Source organism: Anneissia japonica, unplaced genomic scaffold, assembly GCF_011630105.1.
Source record: "Anneissia japonica isolate Jap-2015-1 unplaced genomic scaffold, ASM1163010v1 scaffold287834_len5846547_cov211, whole genome shotgun sequence".
NCBI lineage: Eukaryota > Metazoa > Echinodermata > Crinoidea > Comatulida > Comatulidae > Anneissia > Anneissia japonica.
Window position 1 is genome coordinate 779569 of NW_022704992.1, and position 22350 is coordinate 801918.

At 34.4% G+C, this 22350-nt stretch overlaps 1 protein-coding gene across 3 annotated transcripts in view; it reads left to right on the forward strand.

Moving 5' to 3' along the window:
- LOC117105022 overlaps positions 1 to 22350 on the forward strand; it is a 36255-nt gene that overhangs the window by 4264 nt on the left and 9641 nt on the right. The window contains exons 2-20 of one of the 3 annotated variants that reach the window (XM_033246010.1): positions 6236 to 6457; positions 6758 to 6962; positions 7831 to 7946; positions 8344 to 8560; positions 11279 to 11392; positions 11650 to 11818; positions 12233 to 13113; positions 13510 to 13611; positions 13920 to 14120; positions 14438 to 14656; positions 14936 to 16252; positions 16881 to 17005; positions 17509 to 17623; positions 18362 to 18514; positions 18704 to 18807; positions 19385 to 19531; positions 19763 to 19912; positions 20285 to 20453; positions 21135 to 21248. In XM_033246010.1, the coding sequence (XP_033101901.1) occupies positions 6257 to 6457; positions 6758 to 6962; positions 7831 to 7946; positions 8344 to 8560; positions 11279 to 11392; positions 11650 to 11818; positions 12233 to 13113; positions 13510 to 13611; positions 13920 to 14120; positions 14438 to 14656; positions 14936 to 16252; positions 16881 to 17005; positions 17509 to 17623; positions 18362 to 18514; positions 18704 to 18807; positions 19385 to 19531; positions 19763 to 19912; positions 20285 to 20453; positions 21135 to 21248 (4819 nt within the window). In that variant the 5' untranslated portion in view covers positions 6236 to 6256. The remainder of the gene's footprint in view (positions 1 to 6235; positions 6458 to 6757; positions 6963 to 7830; positions 7947 to 8343; positions 8561 to 11278; positions 11393 to 11649; positions 11819 to 12232; positions 13114 to 13509; positions 13612 to 13919; positions 14121 to 14437; positions 14657 to 14935; positions 16253 to 16880; positions 17006 to 17508; positions 17624 to 18361; positions 18515 to 18703; positions 18808 to 19384; positions 19532 to 19762; positions 19913 to 20284; positions 20454 to 21134; positions 21249 to 22350) is intronic. The other 2 variants (XM_033246012.1, XM_033246011.1) reach the window with 2 other exon arrangements.

The following is a 22350-nucleotide window of genomic DNA, read 5'->3' on the forward strand; positions in this document are numbered from 1 at the left end:
AGATCGTCTCTATACATAATGGTAGGATCAGCAGTGAGAAGTTCATAAAATTCCTGGTTTCCAAGTTGAGACTCAGCCTCCTTTTTATAGTCAAATTTATTAAGGATGGTGACGCAGCCTCCTTTATCTGCTTGTCGGATAATGATATCAGGGTTGGACTTGAGTTCACTGATGGCTTTGCGTTGGGCTACTGGTAAATTGTGAGATGGTTTAGAATTAATGTTATTATTGATGAATTGATCCAAATGCATTTTAGCAGTAATAACGAACGAATCGATAAAAACATTTCTACCCTTTGGTGGGTTCCATTCTTTGTATAGCTTCTTTTTTCGGTCATGTTGAATAGATATAGGATTTGGTTTATTGGTGGGGTTAATATTGTCTGTCTTGTTGCCAAAGAATTCCTTCAGGGTAACTCTGCGAGTGAACTGATGTAAATCAGCACATAAATTGACTGGATGAGGCTTGTTGGTAGGGCAGAAAGATAGGCCTTTCAATAGAACAGATTCTTGGTCAGTGGAAAGCGAATAGTTCGATAAGTTGGCAATACAACTTGTTGGTATTGCCAACTTAATTAATTAATTAATTATTTAATTGCGTCATTAAACAAAGTGGCTATTTTGAGTGCAGATAACTTAAAAAGAGAAGGGATAACAGTTAATCTGATGCCATATTAGTGTAATATGGTGGAATATAAGTTAGAATACCAAGTTTGACCTTGATAGCTATTACCAGTCCCAAGTTATAAGCTTCCAAAGTTGGAGGAAATTGCATTTGCGCATCTTGAAGAGCCACGCCCCTTTTTTGGGGTGTCAGTATCTCAGAAACTACATATCCTATAAAGCTAATTTTTTTTGTGTATTGGTTTTTCACATAGTGGATCATTTTGATAAAGTTTCATCAAAATCTGAGACGGTCATACTGGGGCCTTCTTGAAATTTGGTTGATTTGACACGGAATGACCCATTTTCAATTCTATTTCTCTGCATCAGTCGACTAGGTTACAACGTGTTCAAAATAAGTTTTTTAGATTTTATTCTTGCAAATTTGGTTTTGTTAGTAAAGATTTCTTAACACATGTAGCTGACCGCCGTAAACTTTTTGATTAAATTTTTCTTTTTAAATGTATGAATGCAATCTACGATGGAAATTTTGCAGTTCATTTTCCTCTTTCTGTACCACAATATCAATTACGTAATCCTGTTCTTTTTTCAGTACCAGGGGGAGGGGGAAGGGGAAGTCAACGTTATAATGGGTTTATCAATCGTCTGCCTAAGTTATACACAGGGTTTGTACGCGTCCTTAAATTCCTTGAATGTCCTGGAAAAACAAATGAGCATTTTCCAGTACTGGAAAGTCCTGGAAATTTAATATTGTCCTTGAATGTCCTGGAAATTTGATTATTAACCATTAATTGCAGTACTACAAGTTGCCTAGTAACAGTAAATTGAATGAGAAACGTTCCCACAAATATCTTGAGAGAATCAGGTCAAGTCTTTGTATGCAGCCAATTCAGGAATGTTATCAAGACAGAAAGAATGTCATTGCTGAAAATGGCCGATTAGCTGGTTCAGACAAACTTGTGCGATTCAGCGAATGGAGTTGTTCGCCTATGTTTTAGTGAAGGCGGTGCTTTTTTTAAAAATCTTGTATATTAATAATATCTGCATTTAATTTTAATTCAGACATTGATAATCATAATCGTTGACTTTGCTATGGTGTTATTTGCTTTCTGTCGTGTGTTATAAACAGTACTGAAATATTAAAGCGAATTCACCGGGCTAATCACGTGCGACAAGACCTGTTCAACTTTCAATCAGTTGAACAGGTCTTGTCGCATGTGCTGAGCTCGCTCGGTGAATTCGCTTTGAGTAACTCATCACTCTTCAGACGCGCCCACATGTTCAGCACGAATGGGCATGTTTTGGCCCTATCCAGCGCAGGGCAGTTAATTAACAATTAAAGTAACCATGGGAACATGTACTTCTACGGTTATTTTCTTAGTGAATGGCGTTTACCGTTTGAAAAACAATGCTGGTCGGCAGCAGATCAGTGCCGGTATTTTGCTGTAGAGTACATTATAAAAATTGCAGGCCTACAACTAAGGCCTAATAATAATAGACCTAAATATTAATACTAATGTTGGGCTTAATATTAATGAATAATAATAAATAATACAGTATAATATCTGTCTCTTATACACATCTAGATGTGTAAATTAATAATATAGTAATCATTCGTTTATACACCTTTATAAACACCTAAATATATATGAAATGAGATGCATTAACGTCTCTGCAACGTACACCCATCGAAGGCTATACTGTATTGTTTTACTGATATGGTACATGTCAACTTCGCAACAGCTGTTCGCTGAACAACCCTGGGCTGGCGGTAACCCAACCCGCGGCGCCACAAAAGAACCGAGTATTCCTGCTTGCCAGTACCACAAAAGACACTGTCACGTTTAAGCAAAGATAAGACCATTGTTGTACGCGCACATTTATGTTGCCAAGTGGAGAATTCACTGTAGGCGATCACCCCTGCCTTACTTCACCGGTACTTCCTCATACTCGTGGGAATTCCTTTGCTTACCATCAAATTTTACACGTGTGAGGAAAAATTTTTAAAAGAAAAAGAGACAGGTCCATCGCCTCCGAATTAGAGTTTGATAAAACTTAATATGCACTAAATATTGTGTCCTTGAAATTTGGAAAATTTGACCTTGAATGTCCTGGAATTGTCCTGGAAATTTGTTTAAAAACGTACGAACCCTGTATACAATTCTTTATGTAAAACTGATTTTTCTATTGACATTTTCTGTGATTCTCTTATGTGTTTTCGTCAAAAAGTTTTATCCAATGTTAGTAACATTTAGATCCTTTTAACTTTTCATAACTTTTTATATTCACATATTTATATATTTAGGTTTTAATATTATTCAACCCTGTAAAGCGTGACCCTGGACACTGTTGAACTTTGATGAAATAAAATTTAAAAAAAATAAATAAAAATTGTAAACTTTGTTTGCAATCTCTCCTCACTACTCCAAGATCTTTGATAGGATCAACAACACCAAGCTCCCTGTGATCAATTGTGTACTTGAAAAACTTGTTTGAGTGACCAAACTGCATTACCTTACATTTATCAATATTAAGCTTCATTTGCCAGTCAACTTCTCCAATTTAGAATCTTATCCAAGTCTTCTTCAGTCTAAATTGGTTGACAGTCAGCCAAGCTGTTCACACCAAGCACACTGGTTCCACCAAAGTACCACATAAAATAGGTCTGATATCTGAAAAAAAAAAATCAAATAATAAGGAGGCTTCGCATGTGAATGCGTACCTTTAGTTTGACGAATACATCATCATTTTGACGTCATACGCCGACTGCTATCCGCTAAACGTGTGGACGATACGTATATCTTGCTCACTACACGTAAGTGGAAAATGCATAGGGAAATTTTGGATTTCTAGTAGGATCTTTATTTATTTTTTTCACCTATTACGTGTCAAAAATAAATGTATCTTTGAATACATAGTGTCATTTTTGTGACATTTGAAGACAGCAAATTACGATAGGATGCGTCTCATTTTGAGGTATCAAAACATCGGGGCTTTGACCTTGGTGGTGTCGGGATTTTGTGTAGGCCTATGCCTACTTGTAGCCAGGCACTTTTGGGTTATAAACAATAGAGCCTCACAAACACTTCTGGGCAACAAAGGAACTATTTTTTGGCTACAATTTTCAATTTCCAAAACCTTACATATACTAATAAAACTTTGAGAAGCATGATGAGAGACGATTACCTTTGCTGCAAATTTGAATGATTTGTTCGAATTAAATTTTGTCTCTAAGTTAGAAAAACTTAAAAAAATGCTTAGCTTATGGTCCATGAGAGATTTAACACCATATGGAAAAAATGACTATTGTTAAATCTCTTGGCATATCTCAATTTGCATATATATTTTCTGTTTTGCCTGACCCACCAAACAAATTTATCAAAGACCTTGAATCCATTATGTTTAAGTTTATATGGTCAGGCAAACCAGACAAAATAAACAGAAAAACATTAATTGGAGACTATGTAGATGGAGGGCTTAGGATGTGTCATTTAGATTCAGTTGTAAAGGGGTTAAAGATAACATGGATCAAACGATTGCTTAATGAAAATATAAGGGAGTTTGGAAGGTATTTTTTGCACTCCATATGAGAAATTTAGGTGGAAATTTCTTCTGGCGATGTAATATGAAATCAAATGAAAAATGTGTAAGATCAGAAATCAATTTATAAGAAATGTGGTGTCAGCATGGTGTGATATTACTTTCGAAACGCCTCTTAACTGCTTTGGTAAACAAATTTTATGGAATAATTCGCAAATTAGAATTGGAGGAAAACCTGTGTTTAATCAAAGACTGTATAAAAAGGGCATTCAGACTCTTGCAGATATCACGCATGTTAACGGTGTAATAATGTGCTATACCGACTTCCAAAGAAAATATAATATAAAAGTTAATTACATAGATTTTTTTTCACTGATACATGCTATTCCAGCAAATTGGAAAAAAACAATACGAATTAGGTAATGTCTGCTATAATGTACAAAGTAATGAAGATGAAATTCTTGAAAGTGTAAAAAAATCATACAACATGCAAGTTTATATGTGAATTGTGCACTAAAAAGTTATTTAAGACTCCTGTTTCCGAGATGAAATGGGCAGCAGAATTCAAGGATCCTGAACTGAATTGGCCTGATATTTATCTTGTACCACGTCTTTGTATGCAGTCGACGAGTTTAGGATACTTTCAGTTCAGGTTTTTACATTGAATTCTGCCTGTAAATGATTTTCTTTTTAAAATAAATATTATACAATCTGAAAAATGCACTTTTTGTCATTTAGAGACCAAAACAATTTCTCACCTTTTCTGGGACTGTAAAATCACTATTAATTTCTGGAAAGATATTAACAAGCATTTATAATTGTCTTATAAAGATGTTTGTTTTGGTTCTCAAACTAATGTTCACATAAACTTGGTTGTTTTTCATGCAAAGTATTATTTATTTAATATATATAATATATATGTCGATGTAAGAATAAGAAGCCGACATTGTTGGAATTCAAACAGAAACTCCTTTGAAAAAGCAGTTGAAAAACATATAGCCCTAGGAAAAATGTGTCTTTCTAAATGGTGTGATAAATGGAACTTAATCAATCTGTGATTGTGTATTAAAATGACACCCTTGTAGTAAATGTGTATGTCAAATAGACGGTTGAGGTGTTACGCTCATTTATGTAAATTTGGCAGCAAAACTCGCCAAATGTGATAGTAAATTAAAGTAATAGTAAAAGTAAATGTAATCCAAGCACGCTTGTAATTAATGCTTTGAAGATATGCAAGGTAAATTATTATTATTTTTTTTATTTATTTATTTATTTGTTTATTTTTAAAAATTTTTTTTATAGATCTACTTAAAAGAGGCCTTCTATTATTATATTTCATTTTCTTTATATAATATGTTACTTGTGTTTTATATAAAGTATAACTTATGTGATGTTTCATTTATAAATTATGTGATTATGGAAATATAAGGCTTAAGAAAGAAAAAAATGATGAGAGAAGAGAGAGTATAGTAGGCCTAAGCTAAGGCCCTAGGCCTAGGCAGCACTTATTGCGCTGTGATTTTGAAAAACACAGAATAGCTACGAACCGTTACAGATAGCTAAACATATGCGTACACGTATTCGTTCGCGTGCGAAACCTCTCTAATTAAACATGTTGGTAGGATTAATTAGGATTTGTGCTTGTCCTGTCCATGCATATGATTGTTTAAATATATTTTACAGAATTTATTGAAGTAATTAATACCAAGTGTGATTGACAGTAAATTTGTAGGTCAGCCGAGCCATCAATAGTGCACATTTACCAGTGTATGGAATGATGCAGCATATTTAAGCATTAGCTAATATCTTGATAAGGCAAGGCTTTTTTATACCTTGTTTAGCGAACCCGCCGACTGCAAATGTTGATTTCGAATTGATCATAATTTTTTGGACCTTTTCACATTGAAATAACAGCAAGATGTGATTAAAATGTCAATACAATAAAAAAAAAAAAATATTGACACAGACTAAGGATGTAGGTCTAGCAAAGCGGCGCGCGTAAGATGAAATAAATTAACCAATTGAATAATATAATGATTAACTTCTATTGTTTTATTTATATATTCATGTAGCAGAGGCTTGGCCCAGGCAGCATGGAACTTCAGCATTCTGAGGCCTGTATTTGGTGCTCTGCACCAGAGAGTGTACAAGTGAATTTCAGAGCCTACATTTCTATACCAGCCCCTGATTGGGCAAATACTGCAAATGAGGGTATATCACATTGTATGGACTGTGTAAAAGTGTACCATCGTGGAAGGGCTGCTTTTGTGGCAGATAATTCCAACACTGAGGAGGTAAATTAAGAATACAAGGAGAGAATTTGCCAATGTATTACTTTCTGTGTGTTATTTTTATTTACTTACAAATTTCTTATTTATTTTCTCTTTACTTAATATATTTTTTGTTATATAACTGCTTACATTTTTTAGATACATTGAACCTTTTAGTTTTAAACAGGTACCTAATATGCCATTTTCACTGCTCTTTGTACCAACAAAATTGAAACGACTACCTTGAATTAAATTATTTTAACTTTATTATGCCTTAGTATATCACTATTCATCACCATCCCAGATTTTTTTTCTCTGTTGTAGGTTCTATTTCCCATTGAGGTAAAGAGACTGCGACACTCCTTGAAGGAACATGTTGCAGACCTAGCTGATGAACAAAAGGACGTCTTTGATCGTGATAATGATGTGTTCAACTACTGGGGAAGCTCGCAACAAGAAGCTTGCCCTCTACCAGTACCAGTGCAAGAAATTCTTGGATTTCCATTTTATCTCCAGGATGAAGGTGTCAGTAAGTTTTTCCTGCCTATCTTGGCAGTTTACTTGGTTAAGTTTGATTGCTTCTCTGCTGTATTTTCACCTTGAACTTGAAGAGATGTTCTGTAACTGGTCCTGTACAGTATGTTCAGGTGACTGGACTCTATTGTGTATGAAATTTTCATTTGTGTTGATCCAGCAAAAAAAAAAGAACAATAGTACTCACACTACATTTCACGAACGATCTGTTCGCTTTCTCAAGTAGACTGGTGATGTTATCGCCAGTCTGGTCCGACGTCACCTCGGTGTTGTTGAGGTGGAAGTGCATCGCTGTGTCGCTGACGAGGGCCCCCCCTTGTTAGTGTTGTGGTCCAATATGATATCATCATAGATATGTGATAGAATGTGTCCTCCTTCATCTCTGTTCATAGTATCTGCTGTTTTTGAATTTATTTCAAGATGGTCACTACTAGTTACTGGTGTCATGAATTCCTACTTGAGGTATTTCTAAGCAGTGAAGAAATGACTAGGAATCCCTCTTTGACATATAAAATATAAACACAGCTCGCAATCTTGTATCGCAACTCTCAAATAAACTTTTATTCTGTATAAACTCCAACAAGAATCAAAATAACACAACAACATTCTTATTAATGTGTGTTTCAAAAAGAGCCCCCGGAAAGACCAAGCTCTCACCTTATATACATTAGCCCTAGAACTCCAGAGCATTCAAGTGTATTCTATATTGCCTAAGTTCCTCATTGGTCACATTACATCATAATTAACCAATAGACAATTGCTTCTATTACTTCAACATCTAGTTCATTCCATGCCAGCTTAGTATTAAAACACAAACACCATGGTCATAGATTTGTTAATACCTTTAATTGCCTATGTTACAGATAAGGTGTTTTGTCAACTAATGAAGGGGCTTCACAGAACTGATCAACTTCATATCACAGCAGTAGATAAACCGCTTTCTGGACTGTTCATGTTGTTGATACATCCTGACAATATGGTAAAGATATGATGATGATGATGATTTTTTTGGATTGATGATGTGTTTATGCCTAAAAAGTAGAAAATACACAAAAATACAACAAAGACCAATTTTAATTCTATATTGAAGAGCAAAACGATCGCATAACACTGCTGCATTGCTTTCCGTTGCAAGATAGGCCTATTCCAGCCTCTTTAGCTCATTAAAAAAATATTTTTCGTTGTAGAAAAAAAAAAAACTAAAATGCCGACCCTCAATTTCGAACATTTTGGGTCTGTCAAGCGTGGCCAACACAATAATTTTTTTTTTTTTATTTGGCCTTAACATTCTACCATTATGTAATGTACTAAAGACAGTGAGTATTATACCATTTCCATCCTAATGATCTTGTTTTTTTTTTTCTTCATATTGAAAGATATCAAATTGGGCAAACAAATCAGTAGCACACCTTGGCAATTCTGCAATTGAGAGGACTGATGAATTTACTCATGTGATCAGCTTGATGTTATCCGTCGTCTGTTTCTGCTTATTTGATGATCGAATGGTCAGTGTTATGTGTGAGGAGGTCCCGAGTGCTTGTCGCATTCTATCTTCGCATTTGTTTCCAAATCAGCAATTGGATTACTGGCAAGGTATGTACTAGTCCCATCCGTGACTTTATATTTCTCCATAACTTTTCTTTTGCAGTTTTCTATTTGATCTGCCTTTTGTATACCTACTTTCCTTTACATTCAAAATCCTGCCTGTGTGTGTGTGCTCTAACCCAGGAACACCCCATTAATCATTTACTCAATATCTTCTTATTTCTCTGGCCATTTTCTCATCTTGTCATTGAGTATACTGCTATTTATAGCAGGATACTCTGCGCTGTAAACGATCAAAAAGTGACATCATATCTGTAATATACAAGTTGTAAGCTTGGATTCGAGTCCTCTGGTTTCGGATTTCGTCTTACAGTAAAGTGTTGTAAACACTTTGGTAGGCAGAGGTGAGTTAAGGTTCAAGAAACACATAAATTCCCAGACCTTTGCTAGTCAGCCTCATGAGACTGTAGAAATACTAACTAGGCCTATTTTAATAACAATGATCTATTCAAACTAGACTATAATATATTGGACTATCCACTTGTTTCTGCATAGCTAAATAATAACCAAACAAAGCCTAGCCAGATTCTAAAATACCTACATTTATTTACAAATCACCCAACAAGGCACTCGACCATCGCTTCCTTGTTAAGGGCTAGTTCATTAACTACTTAGCTAGATTCTAAAATACTTACATTTACAACAAGACGAATCACCCAATACATCATTATACTAAAATATAACAATATACATTGCAAAAACAATAAATTAATCAGGCCTAAAAACAACAATAACAAGAACTAACCTATATGTTAATAATAGATTAACTAGCATTTTATTAATAAACCATATAAGGTTCAAACATAAAGTACCATACTCTTCAGAAATATTATCAATACAAGCATACATCGTACACTCATTCACTTTCAACGTTATGGAGCAGTACACCCAAGCTCTCTGCGAGAGCCTATTTTATTTTTGCTCTGCAATAAAAATAATCTTTGTTTGCCATCCCAAGATTCCAAACAAAGACAGGTTTTATAAAAAAAGAAAAAGAAATTAGTAATTTCTTTACAGAGAATGATGAATTGGGATTTTTATAATTGCATGAGTTTCATTTCGTCAGCTGAATCTACCTTAGAGTGTTTCTCTCAGTTTATACTGTTGATATTGGTGTTTATCTTAAAGATTCTGTTCTTTGTTGGAAATTAGTTTGCAGTTTCATTGGGAACAACTTGCTAGGCCTAAGTACCTTAAGCAGATTCCTTTGTTTTTAGCTAGCACAGTGCTGTTTTATTGCTATTGTTTAGTTTGCTAGCCTTTGCTAGCACAACATTTCTACATACGTCAATGTATTCGTTCAAATGTTGTATTTCTAATTCATAGTTTATTATTTGTTAAATTTGTGCCTTAAAAACAAACTATAACAAATTATAATTAGATATAATTTGTATTTTAAAAATTTTAATAATAATAATTTTATTCCTACTTTTAAATTGGTTTTGTTACAATAACTTTATGTGTTGTTGTACAGTCAACAACAATGTGGCGTCATCTAACGGTGGACATGGCCAATCACTGATGAAGTTCCAAATCAATCAGTTACAGAGGCTAGATTATGGATATTTTTATAAAGTAACAACAATAAATATTGTTGAAAATTTTGTGCCTGACCTTGGATGAAGGAAAGACATTAGGCGAGTTGGTTTACTGGTTCTTGTTTTACTAGTTCGAACGACTGTCAGAATTAGCCCCAAGGCTATTATTAGATTGAATTTGAGTTTACGTCCGAATCCAGACTTTGCATTAACTGTGTAATGTTCTTTGTGGGAAAGATTGAGAAGGAGTTGCAAGACAATCCACATGCATTAGCAAATGCATTAGTAACTTCGACTATGCCTCGCCATATTTTCGTCAACTATACTGGCTGCCAGTGCAAGAGGGGGTTAAATTTAAGGTCTTTATGATTTTTTTTAAATTTTTTTATTTTATTCAGGTATTAAAAAAATTGCACAAAGTAGCCAAAGGCTAAAATTATTGCATTTACAAAAATATAAGTGTTAAAAATAATGAAATTGCACAAAAACATTAAAAAATGTATTTACAAATAAAAAATGAATGTTTACAAATTACATAAAAATTTGAAAAAATATTTACAAAATACATCAAAATTTGAAAAAAAAAAGAAGCTCATTCTGTAAAAAATAACAATGTGGCAAGCGGAAAAAATGTATTTACAAATAAAAAATGAATGTTTACAAATTACATAAAAATTTGAAAAAATATTTACAAAATACATCAAAATTTGAAAAAAAAAGAAGCTCATTCTGTAAAAAATAACAATGTGGCAAGCGGGCCCCTCAAGCCAATGGGGCATTGAGCAACCTAGTAATATATGGGATTGGTGAAATCTGGTATCTTATAAGTGCATCTGATGCATTTAAGAAAGCTGTTAAAACCTATTCATTTCTGATAGATTAGAGTGTATTTAAGCATAGATGCCAACACTTCTATGGCACTTGTGAATATTGTCCAGGCTTGCCTTGCACCTTAAATTGCAGGGGAACGGTGCGAGGGTGTTTGAATCCTCATCATTCTTTTTATTTTTTTTCTTTTTGGGCTTGTCTTTGGTTAGGGTATATCTCTGATCTTAATGAAATAGCGCTATATAAATGTTGCATTATTATTATTTTCTGTTACGATTGAAACAATTTATATAACATAAAATCATATTGATTTGTGACTTTTGATATTTAAAAATTTCAGGCTTAAGTTGTCTTCTGTGTTGGATCAGTGAAGAGAACTTGAATCAACTTGGAAGTGAATTACACTCAGACATCACCAGGATTTACTTAACATCTCTTATGGAGGAAAAATTAAGTAAGTATCACTAATTTAGGAAATTCAGTTGAGCAGCTCTTCCTGTGTAATACAGATCATATTATGTATTCAGAAGAAATGTGCTGTAGGGTACTACATGTTCATGTTCAACTTCAAAAGAGTATATTCTTTGTAAAAAAAGCAATAGATTGTGCTATGGTACACAGCCCAATTAACCTGTTGTGGCGCTGCATTTTGGTTGTCGTTGGTCCCCTCAGCTCATCCGGAATTTGCTAATTTTATTTATATTCTTTCAGAAACCTATGATGAATGCAACTCATTTTGGCCAAAACTTTTGGGCTTCCAGCAACTCATCGACAAATTGGGATTTCGTATTTGGCAGTATCTAAACGATGCACCAGATGTGGTTTTCAACAGTATCTTTAACCATCCAAGTATTAGAAGTGAGGTCAATCAACTTAAAATGTGAGATTTTCTTTCATTTTGTTGTCAATTTTTTGTAAACATAGTTGATTTTGTATACATACTTTCTGCCTAGTGTCAGGTAACCATGCCATTCATGTCACATTTTCACCAGCATATTCAGTAGTGACTTAAAGAATTTGTTTAATAGCACATCTTAAAAGCATTTGCAGAACCTGCTGCAAGCTCGGTGGTCTAGTGGTTAAGACATTAGGCTAGTTACCTGGAGGTTGTGGGTTCGATTCCCCCCATCCCAAATCGCTTTTTTTTTTGCTAGTATTTAGGGACGTACAGAGTATTCGGTACGATAACACATCTGGTAGGGCAAAACATCACTCCTATGATATTTTCCTGACGCAAAGTCAAATCTTAATAGAATTTGTTTTAATATGCATAAATTATTTTTAAAATTTTCAGAAAATTTACTAAATTTGAGCACAAACTTGCAAACAGAGTTCATGAAACAGCCCCATATACCTGGATAAGAGCCTTTGTGTCATCTTTTTTGGAGTACGAATCTATAGCTGAACAATGTGTTACCATGGTGCTAGACAAAATGACAAATGAAATAAATGAAGACTTGACCAACCAGACGAAGTCAAGCAGAAATCAACCAACAGGAAATCAAAAACCTAGCATCTTCATTGAACATTCTATTTCAACTTTAGTTGAGATTCTAGAGAGTCTTATTAAGTGCAACTTCTTCTGTGTGTCATTACCTTGCTTCAAGAGAAGTTTTAACGTTATGACACTCTACCTTAGAAAGTTCCACCAAAATCAGGGATCCTCTCAACAGATTACAAGTTGGCAGTCATCTCCACTGAGATTTATCAGAAACCTTCTGGACATTTGTGTCAAAAAGGAGATTTCTTTGACCGAATCTCGGCTCTTGATTAAAGATATTGATTTAGTTTGGAAGAAAGATGCACATTTCACAAATGTTGACCATAATCTTCTAAACGTATGTGTACAAAATCTTGTAAAACATTTACGTTCTATTGAAATTGAAGATACAGTTGAGGTCTACAATGATGAGGGTGCAAGTACTTCAACAGTATCGGAAGAGAATGAAGATTATTGTACTTGCAGCAGCAGCTGCACCTTTGAACCTTTTGTTTCCATTAAGGAAGAAATTCTGGACAATGATTTTCCTGAGCCAAGTCCGGATTATATGTTTGAAGATTCGTCAATAACAAATAATTTTGTCGAAGATATTATCGTGATTAGTTCAGACTCTGAAGATGAGCTTCCAGAGGTTACTGGATTGTTGGATGACAAAGTGATAATAAAAAAGGAATGTAAGTCATTGATATTAATATTGAACAAACTTCTATTAAATATCTAGTAGAAATTGAGTGAATAACTTCACCTCAGATTAATACAGACTCCATTTCCCACATTTTTTTGTTGTGTTTGCTATTTTTTATTACACTGCTATTTCTATGTTATTTATATATTGTCTGTGTTTTTCTTTTCTAATTATTATTATTATATTATTATTTCTTGATTTTTTTTTTATCATTTCTTCACTCAACATATATAAAGTAACCAAACTTCAGATACACCATGACAACAAAACATGTTGTACTGGAAGTGTATTTCATATTATTTTATTTGTTATTCATTGTATAATTTTCCTTATGGAATAAAAATAAAGCATATTTCAACAACAAAGCAATTTTGTATTTAATTAGTTGTTAATCATTCTTCTGAAGATGTGTCTGATGCAGAATTGCTGTGGCATCATGGCTTTACAAGAGATGTGTCTGTCAAAGTAAAAAAAATGACCTCAGATGGTAAGATGAACTTTGATGTTTTTGACTGAACAGTTTATCATTCAATTAGAAAAATGAATTGTCTTTTTATAGATATTAGTATTTAAGACAAGCATCATATACTATGCTACTCCACACAGAAGATGAGCTACCATATAGAGAAATACATACTACAGAAAATACTGCATCAAATTCTGTAATAATATAACAGGCATAATTAGCATACTGAAAGAGAGTTGATGGAGGTCGTAATTTGGACCATAAGACCTACAAGCTTTCTATCAGTTTCTTTCCTTATTCAATTAAATAAATGAACTGTCTTTCTATAGATATTGAGCATTTAAGACAAGCAGCATATACTATTCCAGATACTGAACAAGATACGGAAATTGCTGTAAAAGAAAAGACACTTGACGAAGAGGATACTCTACCATATAGAGGACCATATGCTGTACAAAATACTGCATCAAACACTGTAATAAATATTTCTTCAGATACTTCAGCAGATGATGTACCAGGAAGTGTCAAAGGTACTTTGTATCAAGATAGTAAGATAACTTTGAAGTTAGTTTTTGGTTGAACAGGCATAATTAACATACTGAAAGAGGGGTGGTTAAGGTCGTACTTTGGATCTTAAGCTGCATATTCTTCTTATCTTCTTAAAGGAACAGAGTTGTGTTTTAGTTCATAAAGATATTTTACTTCAGTATTCACAGGGTTTGAAACTACTGTAGTTCTCTGGGATTAAAATACTGTACATCTTGACCACAAAACCACATGACTATTACAAATGTTTCTATCAGTTTCTTTCATTATTCAATTAAATACATGAATTGTCTTTCTATAGATATTGAGCATTTAAGACAAGCAGCATATACTATTCCAGATACTGAACAAGATACAGAAAGTGCTGTAAAAGAAGAGCCACTTGACAAAGAGGATACTCTACCATATAGATTACCATATACTGTACAAAATACTGCATCAAACACTGTAATAAATATTTCTTCAGATACTTCAGCAGATGATGTACCAGGAACTGCCAAAAGTACTTTGTATCATGATAGTAAGATAACTTTGAAGTTAGTTTTTGGTTGAACAGGCATAATTAGCATACTGAAAGAGGGGTGGTGGAGGTTGTAATTTGGATCTTAAGCCTGCATATTCAGAGTTGTTTTTTAGTTCATAAAGAAATTTTACTTTAGTATTCACAGGGTTTGAAACTACTGTAGTTCTCTGGGATTAAAATACTGTACATCTTAACCACAAAACCACATGACTATTACAAATGTTTCTATCAGTTTCTTTCATTATTCAATTAAATACATGAATTGTCTTTCTATAGATATTGAGCATGTAAGACAAGCAGCATATACTGAACAAAATACAGAAAGTGCTGTAAAAGAAGAGCCACTAGACAAAGAGGATACTGTACCATATAGAAGATCATATGCTGCACAAAATACTGCATCCAACATTGTAATAACTATTTCTTCAGATTCTTCATCAGATGATGAACCAGAAACTTCCAAGGACACTTTGCATCATTATACTCCATATAAATATACAGACGACATAATCCGAGATATTAAGAAGTCAAGTGCAGAGAAACTAAATGAAGCACAAAAAAGAATTAAAATACAAAAAGACATCATAGCTAAGGAACGTAGGCGAAAAGAACGTTCCAATGTCATCACTTCATCTGACTCAGAGGATGAAAATACCATGTTATCAACAAAAAGATCATTAACGTACAGCCGTGATCGCATAGGCAATAAAGTGTCAAGTAGTTTAACTGTGCCCACTGAAAATGCTAAATCTGGCTCAGATTTTGATGCAAGTTTTCAGACATTAAAACACCATCAAAGAGCAGGTGAGACTGGTTCGAATTCGGTACCAAAGAGGGTATCATGGATATCACCAAAAAGAACTCCAAAATATTTTGGTCATGACCTCAATGATCAATTAAGTGACATTAGTAGTAGTGATATTGAACCTCAAGTTGAATTGCAGATAACAAGACCGAATGTTTTTAAAAGAAATATATTTTTAGATATTTGGGAAAAAAGCGAAGAGGTAGAGACATCAACTGTACCAGCAAACAGATCACAGTCATTGATAAATGCATGTTCTCCAGTTGACCAGCAGGTTGCACCTGAAAGCCAAGATAATCCTCCGAGCAGTAACAGAATAACACAAAGAGAAAATATCCTTCCCATTGAATCAGTCTCTGAACCTCGTGAAACGCTTTCAATTACAGAAAGAACTAAAGTCGAGGCTGGTATATATCACCAGCAAAGAGTTCCTAAACCTCGCCATAAAGAGAAACACATTAACCGATTCAGCTCTAGGAACGCATCATTTGCACAAGACCTTGAAGCAACTAATTTACAATCAAAGAAAACCAGTAACGCATTAGTGACCCAATGCCAAGAATTTCCTTCCAGATCTGACAAACAGGTGCCCTCTGAGGCAGTATTCACCCGTCCATTGACAACAGCTGACACTCAGGAAACCAGTTCAACATCTCACACTGTAGCTACTACTGGTCAGTACCAACATAGTAAGAAGAAAGTTAACCTGATTGCCAGTCGTGTCATCAACTGTGATGTACTGGTTGCTGTTGTGTTGTCCTGGGATCCATTGTGGCTTGATAGGCAAGGTATTAATAATATTCTACTTACAGAGCTTGTCTCAGGTGGAGAACTATATTTTTGAACTAGAGAATATCAGAGGTCCCAAGTTGAAAGATGTCACCTCCGGGAGATCTTGTTAAACAAGCTTTTTTTACACATCTAATTTCATTTTGATATACGTAGTGATTCCCATCTGCACTTACTTCTGTGAGACAATTGATAATAAAGCCTTGAAATCATGCAAATATTATTAATTTGCGGGAAGTGGGTTATTTTCCAGGAGGTTCTTGTGGAAGTGTGGGAGTCCGACCCAATTTCTGTGAATTGTGGGAGACTTCAGATCCCTGGAATGTAAGAATCATGATTAAAAAGTGATACATATACAGTTTGTTTTAACTGACCAGGATATACTGTATAATGCTAAATAATAAATTATCTAGAATAAATACTAACTTACTCAAAAATAAATAAAAGTACCAATGACCACTAAATATTAATATGATGCCTCTAGAGACTTTTGTCAACTGTGCATATCCCGTTCCAATGCAGAAAGTAATTCTTTTATTTGTATTCTCAAATTGTTATATGTTAAACTGCAAGAGTAATTGACCAACTATTTAATATTTATAGTGTTTTTAAATTTCTCTTGTTCAGTGAAACCAGAGCAAATTGCTAGAAAGCTAGGTATGCATTTGCAGAAGGTTCCTGTAGAGTTTGACTCCATTGACAGCTACATCAATGTCTTTGTTCCTTTGCTTCTTTTGGAGACTTGGCACTATGTAAGTTATTCATTAATTCATTGCACCATTATCATGTCTAAACAAATGAGCCTTACAGTACTTTAAATTTCATTTTTTATTTCATTTATTTTCATCCAAATCAACAGAGAATCATCGCCACAAACAGGCAAAAATAAAACACTTGAACCAGTATATTGTGGCATGATTTTGAAGTATATGCCAACAATATAGTATATAAAGTATTACGTGACTTTAAAAAAGACATTTTCATTTATTTTCTTTTAACAATAAGTTTTAAAATTAGGCCAGGCAGGATTACCAGAAATATACTAAAATATAAACTAGTGGCTCTCCAAACCAAAATGCATAAACATACTAAAATATAATAATTTATATCAATAATTTATAAACAGTTAGACCATTGAGGAATTAGTTTAGATTAATTCCTCCATGGTTAGACCAATAAAAAGAACAAAAATATCAACATTCTAATGCTGAACATAATCATCAGTATTCTTAAAAGTGTTTTAATTATTTATTAGGTTCTTCAGGAATATCAGAAAATTAAAGGAACAAAGAGCAAGTGTGTGAACATGAAGTATTTCCAGCATTGGAGAAACCCGGATGTCTTGTCTGGATTTTTCCTAAAATGCAAACGTAAGATTTTTGTTATTAGAAGAATATTTATTGAGTGGATGCAGAGAATATTTCAAAATAGCAATTGCAGTACCTGCTGCTATTCATGGTTGTTTCACCAGGCTAGTTATCTGGAGGTTGTGGGTTCAATTCCCAACGGAATCACTTGCAAGATTTTTTTCACAAGTATATAATTTGGGAACATACTGAGAATTTGGGAACATACTGAGGATTTGGTATGGTAACTCCTCATGTAGGGCAAAACATCATTCCTATGAGGTTTCCTGATGCATAATACATCACAATCATACAATGGCGTATTTAGAAGTCTTAAATTGGGGGGGGGAGGGCTGATGGGGGGGCGCGAAGGTGAAGTGGGTGGGGGCTTGATGATCAGTTGAGGGGCACTAATTCGCAAAATATGGTGATTTTACTTGATTTTTAACTACTTTACCATGATTTTGGGGGGGTGACTGGGGGTGCGAGTAATTTTTGGTGGGCGTGTGCCCCCATGCCCTTCCCTAGATACGCCACTGCAATCATAGCAATAAAAAAAATAATAATATAATACGGTAATGATAAGGTTAACCATAAGAAATCGCTACTTCCACTGCAGCTAAATTTACTACTAAATCAACTACCAAACAATAAAAGTAGTTAAGAAATTTTGCGTTTGACCTTTGCATTGTTGACATTTCTCTTTTCATATATTATGGCCTCTCTAAAAATGATCATCATACTTTGTTTTTTATTTGCCAGAACAAACCTTTTCCAAAAGCTGGTGTCCGTCTGTGCTTGATTTGGTGATCTTATCACTGAGTAGGCCTACATCTGGAGAAGAGGTTCCAAGCTATCGTGTTTTTGCCATGGTTACCAAGACAGATGTACAACACAAAAAGGGAAAAGGTCAAGGTGAACTTGAGTTTGAATAATTTTATACGGTGCATATTGGAGCTTTGTACTAATTCGCTTATTAAATTACCATTCACATGTTTTTCTAAAATATCTATGTCTCAGTCAGTACAAAGATATACGAGACTGGGGCTAAATAGTAACGATAATTACCATAAAGTGATACAGGAGTTTTGTTTATATTTTCAGCACCCCAACCGATTTTTACTTTAGAAGTGGAGGTACAGGTACCGGCACTCAATGAGAGCATTCTCGTGGCGTACATTCAAGAAAATGTTGACATTCAAATACAGGTAAACATGTACAAAGGTAAAGGTAGTAGAAACTGTACAGGTCTGGAGTGCTATCCCTCTTTCATAAGCGTTGTGGGGGGCCCAGACTGTGCAATGCTTTGCCACTCCCCCTCACTGCGAGTCTGTTTACCTTCCCATTTTCACATTTGTGAAGTAAAAATTTATAGGTAGTCGAACCTGTACAGGTCTGGAGAGCCCATCACTCTTTTGTAAGCATTGGGGGCCCAGGCTGTGCAATGCTTTGATTGGATCACCACTCGTCCTCGCCGGTACCCATTTATACTCCTGGGTAGATAGAGACAAACGCAGATAAAGTGTCTTGCCCAAGGACACAGTGAGAGTTTCAAACCCCTGACCACAAGGTTGAGAGTACGAGCTTTAACTCTTCGCCAAACGCTTCTACTTATAAAAACATATACAATGTTTTCATAAGCAGACTATTTTGAATAGACAAAGTACTAACGAAGGAGCAGAATATCATTTTGAGAAAATGTTATTTATAAAAATAATAAGTTGTTGATTTCCTTCACAGTAAAGACCAAGCCGCAAGCAACTAATGTTCTGTTTTTTGTTGTAGGCTGTTAGTAGTATGATATCACATCATCGACTTTTCATGTGTTTCAAAAATCTAAACAAACATGTATTGACACGAGACATTTTGAGCCCTAGAGTACGACCAGTACAGCAGCCAATCACTAGCCCTAACCCTGGAAAGTTGATAACGGTTAGTGATTAACTAAATAAATGTAGTTGAAGTTAAATGGAGGCCAACAACATGGCTAAGTGTATTTCTGAGAAACTTCTCAAATATTTGATGTGTTTATTGGCTAACATAATGTGTGAAAAGTTTAATGTGTGAAAAGTTTTCAATTATTTTTACCTTGTAGGCCTATACATAATCTTTCTAAATATTGTATATATTTTTTAATATATTCATATTGATATTATTAAACAGAAACTTAATGTATGTCAGTCAGAAGCTGCTGATAAGATTTTTACTTGTATGGAGACAGAGTTAATGATTCCAAGTATCAGCCTACTACATGGCCCGCCAGGGACTGGTAAAACACGGACTATTATCAACATTATTGAAAGAATTTTGAAAGTAAGCAATTTTATCATCTTTATGGTATTGCACTGTAGAAGTTCATTTTGTGTGAGCTATATATAATATTCCTTTTTTAATGCTGATGTATATTTTCTTGATTTGTATTTTTATGAATGCAATCACAGGAAAATCAGTAATTCACTGGTAGCTGAAAACTTTTGAATATTTAGGTGGTTGTAAAAATTAATTATTACAAATTTTACATTCATATAAATATAAAATTGGTAATAATTAATTTTTTAAAGTAAATCATATATGTGGGTTTGTTTGTGTTCAGTAAAAAAAATTACTAGACTTTAAAGAATTAAATTATGGATTTGTAACAGAAAGTTAGGAGCTATTATTTAAAATTTTGTTTATTCTTTTTAGAAAGAACGACCAGTAGACAACAGCCCGTTACTACCTGGTCAGACGCGTAACATTATGGACAACCGTCCCAGAATTCTTGTATGTGCACCGTCCAATACGGCTGTCGATAGATTGGTGCTAAATGTTGTCGAGATGTGTTTGGGAGAGAATCACGAAGGCAAAAGATTATGTTAGTTCTGTTAATATTCTAAATGGTGTTAAAAACACTTGAAACAAAGACACTATTAAGGGATGTTAGGTCAAACATCCCTAGTGAAGTTTGTTGAACTAGCTACCTTTGGTGACTACAATGATACAGTACAGTATTCCGTTTTGTATGGCACATTTTATAATCCAAAGCCCTTGAACAACTAGCTGTGGTCAATAGATCCATACTAAAAAAACTTGTAGGTGTAACATCCTTTGTTCCATGAGGAGTATTTTAAGCCATGCTATAGCAATGTTCATGAGAGTGGTACATTTAATTTACATTACATTTATACTTCTAGATGGACCCCTATGGAAGTAATTGTCTTTTTTTGGGTTTTTTTTTTGTTGCAATTTTAGGGTTATCCCCAATATGCTCTTTTGTGATTTTATCAGGTCATGTTTATTTGTTTCTGTTATGTATTTTAAAGTGCATAATGAATGAATCAAATCAAAAAATGAAATGAGTAAGAATTTTGCTCAAGGACACAAGCTGATAGACATTAGTGTATTCAACCCCTGACCTCATTGTTTTTGTTCATATAGAGTAATTTGGTATCTGTTGAGTTTATGAACAAGAATTCCTTAAAATATACACAATTGTCTATAATTTAACAATTTTCAAACAATATACTTTTATATATTTATCGATATTTTTTTATAGATGATTCAAGATTCAACTGTGGTTTATTCACTATTGTGCGTGTAGGTTACAATGTACATGAGAAGTGTATGCGATATCAGCTATCCAACATTGTAAACAAACAAATAGAAAAAGGTAGGGGTTTAAGTATTATATAATAATAATAATAATAATTTATTTGGATCTACAGTACACTTTTTCATTAATAGCAAACTTCTTAATGGAATGTGCGTCCAGAACAATCAATGAAAAGCAAGTTAAACAGACACGGATCTGTGCAGTGGCTACAAACATTGGATTTATTCGTGTAAACACCAAGGATAACCCATGAAAGCGTAAAGAAGACTTACCGTACTCGCGCGAATAAGCGCCCGGGCGCTTAAAATATTTTTTGCACTTTCTCAGGGGCTTTTATTCAAACGGGGCGCTTATTCGAACGGGGCGCTTATGAAAACAAGAGTGGAAATTGATGGGGCGCTTATGGAAATATATTAAAATCGAGGGGTTCTTATGGGAAATTATTAAATTTAAGAGGCACTTTTTGAATGAAAATGATTAAAGGACATTACGAATGGTGCTTAGGCGGAAAAATAGCCTAATCATCCAGAGAACATGGATCATGACAAGAATGCGTGAATATCATAATAGCAAAATAGTAGATGCAATTAGTGGTGGTGGGTAGTGGTTAGCTTGTTGGCAATCGGCAGATTGAGATTAGCAGGATGGCAGGACCATTGTATTTTTTATTTAAAACTTAGATGAGAATGTGCTAAAGGTCGGAACATATGTAAAAAGAGTAAAGTTGGAAATACTGTCTGTCCAGGGATTGGAGCTCTCATCAGTCCAAGGGAAATATCCTCATTGACCTAAGAAGAATGTGTTTCTACTCTGCAGCTCAAATCATGACAACAACCACAGTCCCAGGATTGATTTTATTATTGACTTGCAAAAAAGAAAATCTTATGTTCTTAGGGGGCCCTTATTCAAATTAGAAGTGGGCGCTTATTCAAACGGGGCACTTAAGGAAATTTTTATGTTAGGAGGGGCGGCTATTCGAGAGGGGCGCTTATTCAAACGGGGCGCTTATTCGCGCGAGTACGGTATTTCCAGTGGGGGTCCTTCTGGTGGTGATTGGGCAGTACACTAGGAGGCAATATCCTATTCTTTGCCGAATAGTTTACTGAGTTCTTTAACATGTACACGGGCCATAATGCACACAGGTAGCAATCACTTAAAC